A 13,367-nucleotide genomic window follows, 5' to 3' on the forward strand; every position below is an offset into this window, starting at 1 on the left:
TTAAATGATGGAAACTTGATGTAAGTTGTTTGAGTTACAAAAGTTCAAATTGTCAGCAGTCAGAAGATGTTTGATGATTCTGGAGAACTGAATGCTACAAATGTCAATAATTAATATTGAACAATATCAATATTTTCTAATGTGATGTAGAAAGTAGGTCTGTGGTTCAAATGATGTTTTGATTGCAAATGGATCAGAAGTAAAGACGGCAGATGAGGAACAGAAAATGTTGAGAAAAGGAGAAGATACCAAAACTCTCCCAGCAGTTTCTCAGCCAAAAAGGGGAAGTTTCCAGAAATGATTTCAACAGAAAGATGATTTTATCTCTTCGTCCAAAAGGTCAGGAAGGCGTGGCCCAAATCCGTACGAAGCAGAAACATTCGCTGACGTTCAGGCTTCTGTTGGGAACAGTCAAATCATCAAGAAGAGATCCTGAGAACCGTCGCCGTTTTGAGAGAAGAACCGCAGCCTGATGAGGCCGACCGGCGGGTCAAAGGTCAAGGCCTCACAATCTCCAGTCCAGCAGCTCTGGCTACCATCAGCGTGTGAATGACTGGTTGTAGTGAGGAACCTTTTGGTTCTCTGGAGTTCATGAAGCGTTTGTACGTTTGTTGGGCTTCGCCTGTAGCTGCAGCGTTTGGACCTCAGAAAGCTTCTCCATCTGGATCTCTGAGTTCTTGGAGCCTTTGGCTCGTTGCTCTGCAGGTTGTTGGCAACTTCTCCACACTGAGATCCTTCAGTTCCCTCTGTCCTTCCAGTCCAGTAACCGTTCAGGTCCATGAGAGCCGCCATCCTGCAGCCTGTAGACCTTTGAGTCACAGCAGTCCATGTGCTTTGTGACGGACCGAGTTAAAAATAGGAGGAGTCACAGGACATATTAGAAAAATAAAGTTTTCTTTTATTTTAACCCAAAAAATTACAAACACCAAGATAAACTGAGCTCATAAAAGAGGTCAAAAAAACAAAACTGAACTCAGGCAAAAATGTAAACAAACCAGCTGCACAAACAAACATAACTGACCTGACAAAGAAACGGGTTTAAATACTGGCTGATCAGACCAATTAACACACAACAGGGGAAACTAAACAAAATACAATTACAAACAACACAAAACAAATAACAGTTCAGCTAAGTTTGACTAAACTAAAGACCTAAACTGAATATCAAAATAGTAAACTTTAAATATTAATATTTACTTAAATACAAACTTATCTAAACAAAGAAACTACAAATTCCCTCTGCCAGCAGGAACTAGTGGTTCAGTCCAATCAGTATTTCAGCCTGCTGAGCCCTGGGCCCCATCATTAGTCCAAGGCAGGTAAATACCAACGGGAAAACAAACAGAGTTAATCTTAAGTAAACAAAATTAACTTTAAGTTGATATAAATTCATATGTTAACTAAATGTGCGCGCTAACAAATAGAACAAATGTATCCAAATCAAATAAAAAATGTTTTTATTGAAACTAAAGTGTTGTTGTTTGTATGAAAAAATAAAGTGCATAAAAACAGTTATTGAAAGACGGTGGCCATGGATTTGGCCATCACATGCTGCAAGACTTTACATGAAGGATATTGAGGAACTTGCTTTTCCTGTGTATCAGAAAGTGGAAACAACAAAAGGTTTGGTGAGAACTACTTTTATTCTCTGAGGCAGTGAAGCTTAAATAACAGGAAAGCTGCTTTTTAACAGAGAGAAAGTGTAACGATAGTTTTAACGTCGTTATTCCTCATTTAAAGACTGAAGGAGACGATTCACTGCAAGCCTCCGGATTCATCCTGCAGCCAACATGTCAGAGGTAAGACCACGACATTAAACAGGAGTCCAGCAGGACTGACCTTCTCTTTGCTCTGAGGTTTGAAACAGATTCATGTTTAACTTTTCAGGATGATGAAGGTTTTCTCTCACCTCCAACCTGATCTGTACTTTATTTTGACCTTAATGCTTTAAGAACAATCTAACATTTCCTTTTACTTTAATACATTAAATATTTGTCAATTTAATATTTTCAACCTCCCTTTAAACACTTTTAAGGGTCATTTTGACCTGAGGGACTAGAGGTGGAAACTAAACACCAGATGGAGGAAGAAGCTGAAAGTGAGACTGAAATCTGCTGCAGATCAAATTAAAATCTTATTGTCACCAGAATCAGCAGACGGGGAATCTGTTCACAATCTGCTGACAATAAGAAACATTTCTCCCATTCCTCTGTAGATAAAAGCTTTATGGTTGAGATCTCAGGAAGATAAAATAATTTACAGAAGCACATTGCTGCCATCAGTGTCACCATAACAGTAATATTCCTTTTTCTGTCTGTCATTTTGTTGAGTCTCTGCTTTACGTTCACAGACTCTGTTTCCGAGTTTAACCGAAGTCTTGGTGAAAGACCTGGGCCCGTCGGTGAAGAGGAACTGGAACTACAACTTCAACTGGCCTCTGCTGACCGTGGTCAAGATTAAAACCAAGACGTTCGGTCTGTTTGATTCAAAGAGCAGATATAAACCACTGAGACTTAAACTGACCGATCTTACCAAGGAAAACCTCTCCCTGGGTTAGTAACACACACACACACACACACACACACACACACACACACACACACACACACACACACACACACCAACACACACACACACCAACACACACATACACACACACACATACACACACACCAACACACACCAACACACACACACACACACACACACACACACACACACACACACCAACACACACACTCTTGTACTCTATTGACTTCCATTCAGTTGATCAAACTGAATTTCTCTCAAACTGGTTTCTTCTTCCTTTAGAGTCTCACACTGTGAAACACATGGAGGATTACCAAAGTCTCCAGCACAATGTGGTGGAACTGATGTTAGAAGGAGGATATAATGAGGTCGCAGGTCGAGTCGGGGTCAAAGTGGACTCTAAGGACGCAACGTGCAAGATGACCATTATGAAAGAGTTTGTCAGAGACGAGGACTTGGCAGATCTACGGTACCAGACCATGTGAGAGTCTCTCTGCATCACCTTCATCTAATTCTGTCACTACGTATAAAGTCAGTGAATATTCTCCATCTTTCCCCAACAACCTTTCTGCTCGTGTTCATAATTTACAGCAAACTGGAGCAGAAATTTGTGGACAACCTGAACATGAAGAGAGGAGAGAAACTGGCTTTTGTTGTGCAGAGATTCTACAACAAGGATGAGGTCCAGGTTCTGAGCAAGACGTCCTGGGGAGGGAAGTTTGGAACCAAAGCATTTAGTGTCGTCAGCGTCTCCATGGAGGTGAGAAGTCAGGGGGTCAAAGTGGTTGATGAGCCAGAGGGAGTCAGGAGGCGCCGACGTCCTGATGGATGTTGGATGATGTGGACCGAATGCTCCGACTGACCCACTGACCCACTGACCCACCGACCCACCGAACCACCGAACCACCGAACCACCGACCCACCGACCCACCGAACCACCGAACCACCGACCCACCGAACCACCGAACCACCGACCCACCGAACCACCGACCCACCGAACCACCGAACCACCGAACCACCGACCCACCGAACCACCGACCCACCGACCCACCGAACCACCGACCCACCGAACCACCGAACCACCGGGAAAGCACTGGCTGGACCCGTATGTCGGTCCGCCCGGCTACTGGTGAATCATCCATGCAGACGTCCAGATCTGTAGTCATGGCAACACGTCACGCTACCACAGACACACATGGAACCGCCTTGTGTGAGAGAGTTCATGAATGGGACCAGAGGTCAGCAGAGTGACCCCTGACCCCGGTGTGCCAGACAGGCAGCGGCTCCGTCCCTCTCGCTCTTCCTGGACTCACCAGGTGGGGGCGCTAATGTGTCCTGTGCTGGTATCGTCTGACATGTTGGAGGCTCTTTGGGGTCCCTCCTGCTTGCTGTTCATAACATTTAAAGCTGGGTGTCCAAACTGAGGCCTGGGGGCCATTTGAGGCCCCTGGAGCTCAAATGGCCCCCGACTGAGGTTTAATACAAATGAACAAATAATACAAATTTGTTCATAAGCAAATAAGCCTGAAAACCAAACAGCTCATCTGGCCGACAATGAGCAGAATGATCAGGTTCCCTCTGAACGAATAATAAAATGAATTGGTTCTCTGATACTTTTATGTGATTTAAACAGAATGATAACGAGGTTCTTAACGAGGTTCTTAACGAGGTTCTTAACGAGGTTCTTAACGAACCAGCAGATGAATGTTTGGTGTGTTCGGGTCGCTTCAAGCTGCTCTGGTTTGTTTTACAGTGTCAGGTGTCTGGAATGAAAAGCTTCATCATCCCACAGAATAAAACATTTGGTTTTGTTCTCCAAGACATGAAGCTGCGTGGAAATAATCTGAGTAAGAGTTGAATGTTTTCTATTTAACTCCTAATATTAATTTACCAGCAGTAAAACATGTGAAATTAACTCTTTGTTTTTGTCTTCATAGGTTTTGGTTCTGTGATGTTTGCAGGTTGGAATATTCTCTTTTTTTATCTTAGCTGATTTTATCTTCACACTGACAGGAAGTCAAATTGAAGAACGCTCATTAAGTTTTCTATTAGTTAACTTCATAGTTTTGGAAATGATGAAGATGGAAACCAGCAAACCGACGACGTTGGCAGAGGACATGATTGGCGGTGAGTTTGTATAAATGAGGGATTTTCAGTCTGATATTGAATCTCCTCTGAGTTCCCAGTAATCACTTTGTCTTCACATCATTAGATCCATAAAACCAGTTTAAATCCTTTATAGTCTCTTTCTTGGAAACCTCCAGTTTCCTTCCCTTCCAGCTTTCAGGATTTAAGTTCTGTGTTGGTTCTGCAGTTCTGGAGGGGAAGCTGGATGTGTGGAAGTCGCTGAACAGCTGTGGTCACCTGCTGCCGAAGCTCACTGCGGTTCTGGAGGAAGGATGTTCGCTGATTCAGCTGGAGGACGCAGTAAGAGCCGACATCCACACGCAGCATCAGCTGCTGATCAGCCTGTAAAACTGCATGTCCTCCTGTCAGCTGGACCAGATCCCTGGTGGAGGATCTCCTCCTGAAGGAGCCGGAGCTTCGTTCTTGGATCTGGTTTCATCTGTTACCAGAGAGCAAACCGAAGCTCTTCAGCTGCTGGTCTGTGCTTTGGCTGGTAATCACTTCCACTAACTGTTCAATCAATCCAACAGCAGAGAAGACATTAGCTCACTGTCTCTGATGCTAACATCTTTGGTAATCTTGTGTTAAAATGGCCTAGTCAAAGTCTAGACCTTAATCCAACAGCAAAGTTTTGTGGTTAGACTAAAAGACTAAAGTTTAACCTGGAACTGTTTAGCAGAGAACAGTTTGCTAAAAGTTTAAGGAAATGTTTTCTGTGCAGATCTACCAGAGAATATTCCAGCTGCTTTGGTCAAATCTGGTCCGGAAACTCTGGACCGGATCATGAAGACGGTACGTCCCTTCACTCTCACTTACATTTTACTTCAATTATAATTTAATGAATCAATAAAAACTGTTTGTCACCAGATGGAGCATCTTAAGACTGGTGCTGTTGAAGTTCCAGAGTCCCTGGTGCGCCCCCTGCTGGAGGAGGAGGAGCTGTGCTGGGTGGGATCCTTCCTGAAGTCAGGAAGTTACATGAAAGAGCCTGAAACTCCTGAGGTCGATGATCCTCCCGCCCAGCTGGAGGCGCTGTACATCAGCGTGAGAGGAATCAGAGCGATGCTGCAGGCCGAGGATGAGAGTTTCTGTTGTCACTGACAACAAGAAAGATCTTTGAATCTGCAGCAAACATGACGATTCTTGACAAATTCAGAAAAAATCAACCCAAATGTTTGCAAAACGTTTCCTGCGTCTATCTGATCATTTATCTGTAATTCAGAGTTTATGCAATAAATGTTCCATAAAAATGTCTCCAGAGGAATAAAACCATGATTCCAAATTAAAGTATTTGCTTCATGACTATATATTTTTTTCTCCAGAGTTTCTGTGGCGCTAGTGGCTCTTTTTGCAACAGTAGTCAGACTGGAAGGAGGGCGAGACACGAGAGGACTGAGGCCTCCAAACGGGGGCCACACTGACCCCACAGCACGCCACGATCATTTCTCTTTTTATGATAAAAATCCAGTTTTCTATTTTATATTCATTTCTAAATTACTTTATTAATTTGACACTATTTCAATATTTCTTAAGATGATTTTCATTTTCATGTGTGAAGCGAAGCAAATTCACTTCAAATTCACTGGTTTTGTTTAAAGAATAATTTAGAATGTTTGGAATTGTTTAGAATGTTTAGAATTGTTTAGAATTGTTTGGAAATGTTTAGAATTGTTTGGAAATGTTTAGAATTGTTTAGAATTGTTTGGAATTGTTTATAATTGTTTATAATTGTTTAGAATTGTTTGGAATTATTTAGAATGTTTAGAATGTTTGGAATTGTTTGGAAATGTTTAGAATTGTTTATAATTGTTTAGAATTGTTTAGAATTGTTTGGAATTGTTTATAATTGTTTATAATTGTTTGGAATGTTTAGAATGTTTAGATTGTTTAGAATTGTTTAGAATTGTTTAGAATTGTTTAGAATTGTTTGGAAATGTTTAGAATTGTTTGGAATTGTTTGGAATTGTTTGGAATTGTTTATAATTGTTTAGAATTGTTTAGAATTGTTTAGAATTGTTTGGAATTGTTTATAATTGTTTATAATTGTTTAGAATTGTTTGGAATTGTTTAGAATGTTTAGAATTGTTTGGAATTGTTTATAATTGTTTGGAATTATTTAGAATGTTTAGAATGTTTGGAATTGTTTGGAATTGTTTAGAATTGTTTGGAATTGTTTGGAATTGTTTGGAATTGTTTGGAATTGTTTAGAATGTTTAGAATGTTTAGATTGTTTAGAATTGTTTAGAATTGTTTATAATTGTTTATAATTGTTTAGAATTGTTTAGAATTGTTTGGAATTGTTTATAATTGTTTATAATTGTTTAGAATTGTTTGGAATTGTTTGGAATTGTTTAGAATGTTTAAATTGTTTATAATTGTTTATAATTGTTTATAATTGTTTATAATTGTTTGGAATTGTTTGGAATTGTTTATAATTGATTGGAATTGTTTAGAATGTTTAGAATTGTTTAGAATGTTTAGATTGTTTAGAATTGATTAGAATTGTTTAGAATTGTTTGGAATTGTTTAGAATTGTTTAGAATTGATTAGAATTGTTTAGAATTGTTTGGAATTGTTTAGAATGTTTAGATTGTTTAGAATTGTTTGGAATTGTTTGGAATTGTTTATAATTGTTTGGAATTGTTTAGAATTGATTAGAATTGTTTAGAATTATTTAGAATTGTTTAGAATTGATTAGAATTGTTTAGAATTGTTTGGAATTGTTTAGAATTGTTTAGAATTGATTAGAATTGTTTAGAATTGTTTGGAATTGTTTAGAATTGTTTAGAATTGTTTGGAATTGTTTAGAATTGTTTAGAATTGATTAGAATTGTTTAGAATTGTTTGGAATTGTTTAGAATTGTTTATAATTGTTTAGAATTGTTTAGAATTGTTTGGAATTGTTTATAATTGTTTATAATTGTTTGGAATGTTTAGAATGTTTAGATTGTTTAGAATTGTTTAGAATTGTTTAGAATTGTTTAGAATTGTTTGGAAATGTTTAGAATTGTTTGGAATTGTTTGGAATTGTTTGGAATTGTTTATAATTGTTTATAATTGTTTAGAATTGTTTGGAATTGTTTAGAATGTTTAGAATTGTTTGGAATTGTTTATAATTGTTTAGAATTGTTTAGAATTGTTTAGAATTGTTTGGAATTGTTTAGAATTGTTTGGAATTGTTTGGAATTGTTTGGAATTGTTTGGAATTGTTTGGAATTGTTTGGAATTGTTTATAATTGTTTAGAATTGTTTAGAATTGTTTAGAATTGTTTGGAATTGTTTAGAATTGTTTATAATTGTTTAGAATTGTTTGGAATTGTTTGGAATTGTTTATAATTGATTGGAATTGTTTAGAATGTTTAGAATTGTTTAGAATGTTTAGATTGTTTAGAATTGTTTGGAAATGTTTAGAATTGTTTATAATTGTTTGGAATTGTTTAGAATTGATTAGAATTGTTTAGAATTATTTAGAATTGATTAGAATTGTTGGGAATTATTTAGAATTGTTTAGAATTGTTTGGAATTGTTTAGAATTGATTAGAATTGTTTGGAATTGTTTGGAATTGTTTGGAATTGTTTAGAATTGTTTAGAATGTTTGGAATTGTTTAGAATTGTTTGGAATTGTTTATAATTGTTTATAATTGTTTAGAATTGTTTAGAATTGTTTGGAATTGTTTGGAATTGTTTATAATTGTTTGGAATTGTTTAGAATTGTTTAGAATTGTTTGGAATTGTTTGGAATTGTTTGGAATTGTTTAGAATTGTTTAGAATGTTTGGAATTGTTTAGAATTGATTAGAATTGTTTAGAATTATTTAGAATTGATTAGAATTGTTTGGAATTATTTAGAATTGTTTAGAATTGTTTGGAATTGTTTGGAATTGTTTGGAATTGTTTAGAATTGTTTAGAATGTTTGGAATTGTTTAGAATTGATTAGAATTGTTTAGAATTATTTAGAATGTTTAGAATTGTTTAGAATTGATTAGAATTGTTTAGAATGTTTGGAATTGTTTAGAATGTTTAGAATTATTTAGAATTTTTTAGAATTGTTTGGAATTATTTAGAATGTTTAGAATTGTTTAGAATTGATTAGAATTGTTTAGAATTGTTTGGAATTATTTAGAATTGTTTGGAATTGTTTGGAATTATTTAGAATTGTTTGGAATTGTTTGGAATGGTTTAGAATTGTTTGGAATTATTTAGAATTGTTTGGAATTGTTTGGAATTATTTAGAATTGTTTGGAATTGTTTGGAATTGTTTGGAATTGTTTAGAATTGCTCAAAATCCTGTGAAAGAGGAGAGTCAGAGGATCCTGGAGCTGAAAGGTTGTTTCCATGTTTTAAACTGAGTGAATAAAAACAGCAGCAGGTATTTTGTTCATAAAACACAGGAGGAGAGAAACAGATAAACCTGTTATGGATACAAACTCCAGTAAAAACCAACCTGATTAGGATTTTATTAGAAACGTGATCAATTACTAATTTATTGATGGAACTTGATTTAATGTTGTGTTTTGATTATTGATTCTGTTTCATTGTGTTTCTGTGTTTGATTTGATGTAAAGCTCTTTGAAATGCCTTGATGCTGAAATGAGCTATACTGATAAAATTTGATTGATCGATTGATTGATTGATTGATTAAATTACAGCTGACAGCGCCACCGTGTGGCATCATGTAAAATTACACCAAAATGTGGTAGATTATTGATCATCTATAAATATAAACTGTATTCACAGCAATTTTTACAAAAAATCTTAAAATGGCTTTTACAAAATATAAATAAATAAAAAATGCAGGTCAGAAGTTAAATGAGGAAATCGGTCATAAAATAAGAAGATAAATAAAACATGAAGGTTTTAGTTCATCTTAATTAAAACATTCTTAACAATCATAACTCAAAACCGAAAACTAAAAGTTCTGCAGCGAACTGGACCGGTACCGGAAGTGATTCTGTCAGGAACTCGGTGGGGCCCCCTAGTGTCCGGGTCAGAGAAAACAGACTGGTTGTTTATTTATTTTCCAGTCATAAGTTTTATTCTAAGCAGACAAACATATGAAAATAATTTGTTATTTTCTGAAAATAATGTTTTAATATTAAATAAATTAATTTAATTGAGTTTAGTGTCCTGGTTGCCATCCGGCCGTCTGACGTCAGATCGCCCCTGTTGTCCCGTTGCTATGGTAACCGAACTTCGGTCCGCCGCAGAGACGGTTCTGTTTTTAACTGATCCGGTTCCTGAGACAAGAGAGAAAATGATGGAGAGCGACGGGAGATTGAAATGTCGGGACATCCGCCTCATTCTGCCCCGAACCATGGCGATGGTGAGACAAGGGCCGCTTTTCTGCTCGGTTCCGGTTCGGCTCCAGTTACCGGCCCGGTCCAGCTTCCCGTCCGAGCCGGAACACTGCAGGAGGACAGCAGTTTGTGACTTTAGGAATCATAATGATAACAATCTAAGGGAGATTTGTTCGGTTCTGATCAGCTGCTGTAGGACCGGGGTTCCTAAGCTGCGGGGCGGGGCCCGCAGGAGGCCACAGGGGGGCCCGCAGGAGGCCACAGGGGGCCACAGGGGGGCCCGCAGGGGGGCAGAGGGGCACCGTGGCCACCAAGTCTGGGTCAAGAAACAATTCGGAGTCATAAAGATAACAGTCAATAAATCTATGATCAAATTAATTAAACGATGCCGGTTCTAAAAGCATCAAACCGTCCGTCTGTCCGTCCTGCTGTGACGTCTTCATGTCTTCATGTGTTCATGTCTTCATGTGTTCATGTCTTCATGTCTCAGAAACAAAAGATGGTCCATAAGAATCCCGTCCAGCACCTGGTGCACCGGAACCAGAAACTGAAGGAGATCCGGGACGATGTTCTGGAGTTCACCAAAGAGTACCGGGACTGCAGCCTGAAGCAGTGGTGGGTGCAGCGCTGCGAGCGCCGCTACGTCAGAGGAGCCGTGGCGAGGGGCCTGGAGGCGGAGCTGGAGCAGCACGAGGCCAACATCAGCCAGAAGAGAGACAGGTATCAGAACAGAACCAGAACCAGAACTCGGAGCGGACCTCGGTGACGAGGCTTGTGTCCCTCAGGCTCAGGCAGCTGCTGGTGGAGGAGGAGCAGCAGCTGCTGCAGCAGCTGGAGGAGAGCAAGGAGACGACGCTGGAGAGGCAGGTGAAGATGAGGGAGCGAGCGAAGAGCCTGAAGGACCAGAGAGAGAGAGAGAGGCTGCAGCTGGTGTCCGACAAGATGGACCAGCTGTTCATGTAAGAACCGAGTCCGGTTCTCGACAGCACAGATTAACACGGGTCTGTTCACACAGGAACCAGAACCAGAACCAGAACCAGTGGTTTCCTGTTTCTGGTTCCTGGAACTAAGAGTTGGGAACCAGGAACCGTTTCTAACTCATTTCTGCTCCGTGTGGAGCTGAAGCTGAGCTCCCTCTGCTCCTCAGGGAGCGCTGCGAGGAGCTGCGCTGCATCCAGAGCCGGCGCCGCCAGCAGCAGGTGGACCGGGAGCGCCGCCACCAGCTGGGGACGCAGCAGCAGGAGCGCCTGCGGCAGCAGGAGGAGGAGGAGCTGTTCCACCGGCTGTGGGAGGCCGACCGGCAGGCCAAGGAGGAGCAGGAGGCCCTGCGGCAGCAGGAGCAGCGGCAGCGAGACCAGGAGCAGCGGCAGATGCTGCAGGAGCAGATGGAGGCGGCGGAGAGACGGCGGCAGCAGCAAAAGGAGCTGAAGGAGGAGGAGGCGCTGCTCCTGGTGAGTCCCTCCGCACTGCGCAGCGCCACCTGCCCGGCCCTGACCTCTGACCTCTGACCTCTGACCTCTGTCCTCCTCCGGCAGCTGGAGCAACAGAAGATGGCGCTCCTGCTGCAGCAGCGGGAGGAGCAGGTGCTGCAGCAGCGGCGGCTGGAGCGGCGGCAGCAGCTGGACCGGGACCTGCGGCTGAAGATGAGGCGCCTGGCGCAGGAGCAGCAGCAGGAGCTGGAGACGGACATGAAGATCCTGCAGCAGATCGACAGGGAGGACACGGAGAAGCGGCAGGAGGAGGCGCAGAGGAAGGTAGGCGGCTCAGGGTCAGAGGTCAGGGGTCCGCTTCCTGCTCCCACTGCGTGTCTGTGTCCAGGTGGAGCGGTGCGAGGAGCAGCGGAGGTACCGGCAGTATCTGGCTGAGGAGCTGCAGAAGCAGAAGAAGGAGGAGCAGGAGACGGAGCAGCTGATAGAGGAGAACCTGAAGGAGACGTGGAGGAAGAGGGAGGAGGAGAGCCGGCTGCGCAGGGAGGCCCGCGACCGGCTGATGGAGGAGGTGCTGCAGACGCAGCTGCTGCAGATCCAGACCAAACGTAAGGAGGAGCTGCTGGTGGATCAGGAGGGAACCGGCTGGTTTCTGATTCTTTCTGATTCTCCTCCTGAATCTCAACAGTGGAAAAAAATAAAGACAGACAGGAGCAGCTGGAGAGGGAGAAGGAGGAGGCCAAGAGACGGAGGGAGCTGGTAGCCATGGAGGAGGAGGAGGAGAGGAGGAGGTAGGAGGGACGCCATGTTGGATTCATCATCATCATCATCATCGTCATCATCATCATCATCATCATCATCATCATCATCATCATCAACTGACTTGGCAGCTTACAAACATACATGAATATAATAATAATAATAATAATAATAATAATAATAATAATAATAATAATAATAATAATAATAATAATAATAATAATTCAGTTTCTGATTATGTTACAAAAACAGATTCAGAAACCTGAAATATTCAATATTTCTGCTCAGGACGGGCCGAGCAGGGGAACCTGTCCTGGGTCTGATCGTACGGTTTCCATAGAAACCAGTTTATTACGATACATGAAATGATAAACAGCTTTAGCAAAATATTAATAATGGTGTTTAGTTAAAAACCTGAGTTATGGTTTTGAAGCTAGTTTATTATTAGTTATCAGTAGATAATCAGTTCCCAGAGTTCACGGCAGCTCAACACACCTCAGTAAAACCGTTACCATAGTAACCACAAACACAGGACCAGACACACAACCCTGAGGAATGCCAAGGATTCAACATGTTTCACTGCATCACATGTAAAGACCTGAAGGTTTGTTGTTTCTTCCCTCCGTCTGCGCAGCCGCAGGCGGGTTGCGGTCGCGTACCAGGCGGACCTGCAGGCCCAGATGCAGCACCAGCAGCAGCTGCAGCGCCACCAGCAGGCGCAGGAGGCCAGAGAGCAGCAGCAGGGCCTGATCCTGGAGCAGCTCTACAACCTGAGGAAGGAGCAGCTGCTGGACAAGATTGACGCCTGCAGCCACCCGTTCAGGAGAGCGCTGAGGCCGACAGCGCAGACCGACTGACCCACTGACCCACCAACCCATTGACCCACTGACCCACTGACCCACCGACCCACCGACCCACTGACCCACTGACCCACTGACCCACCGACCCACTGACCCACCGACCCACCGACCCACCGACCCACTGACCCACTGACCCACCGACCCACCGACCCACCGACCCACCGACCCACTGACCCACCGACCCACCGACCCACTGACCCACTGACAGCTGGACCGCAAACCAGCAACTAACCAGTAATAAACCAGTAAACCAGTCCAGTTTGAGTTTTTCATGCTTCTGATCTGTAACAGATTTCAAACCTGGAGCCTGAAGGTCAAGGAGGAAACTAGAGATCGATCAATCGATCAATCGATCGATCAATCAATC

General features: G+C 41.7%; 2 protein-coding genes across 5 annotated transcripts; both read left to right on the plus strand.

Annotated features, from left to right (window-relative positions):
• Positions 1-1,520: 1,520 nt before the first annotated feature.
• On the plus strand, positions 1,521-5,943 carry LOC122819370. Of its 4 annotated transcripts, XM_044096053.1 has the most exons (12): positions 1,521-1,628; positions 1,741-1,799; positions 2,351-2,552; positions 2,812-3,010; positions 3,121-3,289; positions 4,283-4,376; positions 4,467-4,490; positions 4,582-4,656; positions 4,844-4,956; positions 5,026-5,149; positions 5,378-5,448; positions 5,524-5,943. In XM_044096053.1, exons 2-12 carry the CDS (start codon positions 1,791-1,793, stop codon positions 5,755-5,757), a joined length of 1,314 nt encoding a protein of 437 aa, XP_043951988.1. In that variant the 5' UTR covers positions 1,521-1,628; positions 1,741-1,790; the 3' UTR covers positions 5,758-5,943. The 4 variants fall into 4 exon arrangements, with proteins under 4 accessions (XP_043951988.1, XP_043951989.1, XP_043951990.1 ...); XM_044096054.1 differs by lacking the exon at positions 1,521-1,628 and having other exon boundaries at positions 1,635-1,799; XM_044096055.1 differs by lacking the exon at positions 1,521-1,628 and having other exon boundaries at positions 1,635-1,799; positions 4,594-4,656.
• A 3,866-nt stretch (positions 5,944-9,809) lies between these two features.
• cfap53 (cilia and flagella associated protein 53) lies at positions 9,810-13,255 on the plus strand. Its single transcript, XM_044096058.1, has 8 exons — positions 9,810-9,980; positions 10,445-10,674; positions 10,740-10,913; positions 11,102-11,405; positions 11,490-11,708; positions 11,773-11,989; positions 12,070-12,172; positions 12,775-13,255. The coding sequence occupies exons 1-8, from the start codon at positions 9,837-9,839 to the stop codon at positions 12,995-12,997; spliced, it is 1,614 nt and encodes a 537-aa protein (XP_043951993.1). The 5' UTR covers positions 9,810-9,836; the 3' UTR covers positions 12,998-13,255.
• The last annotated feature ends 112 nt before the right edge of the window (positions 13,256-13,367 follow it).

Source organism: Gambusia affinis, linkage group LG17, assembly GCF_019740435.1.
Source record: "Gambusia affinis linkage group LG17, SWU_Gaff_1.0, whole genome shotgun sequence".
Taxonomy (NCBI): domain Eukaryota; kingdom Metazoa; phylum Chordata; class Actinopteri; order Cyprinodontiformes; family Poeciliidae; genus Gambusia; species Gambusia affinis.

What these genes read in the sequence shown, in the direction of transcription:
- LOC122819370 (XM_044096053.1), top strand. An exon ending in GCTGCGTGGAAATAATCTGA is followed by an intron (nt 4,377 to 4,466) that starts GTAAGAGTTGAA and finishes TTGTCTTCATAG; the next exon opens with GTTTTGGTTCTGTGATGTTT. An exon ending in TGGACCGGATCATGAAGACG is followed by an intron (nt 5,449 to 5,523) that starts GTACGTCCCTTC and finishes GTTTGTCACCAG; the next exon opens with ATGGAGCATCTTAAGACTGG.
- cfap53 (XM_044096058.1), top strand. Translation starts at nt 9,837, where the DNA reads ATGGTAACCGAACTTCGGTCCGCCGCAGAGACGGTTCTGTTTTTAACT. An exon ending in TGCCCCGAACCATGGCGATG is followed by an intron (nt 9,981 to 10,444) that starts GTGAGACAAGGG and finishes TTCATGTCTCAG; the next exon opens with AAACAAAAGATGGTCCATAA. An exon ending in AAGATGGACCAGCTGTTCAT is followed by an intron (nt 10,914 to 11,101) that starts GTAAGAACCGAG and finishes TCTGCTCCTCAG; the next exon opens with GGAGCGCTGCGAGGAGCTGC.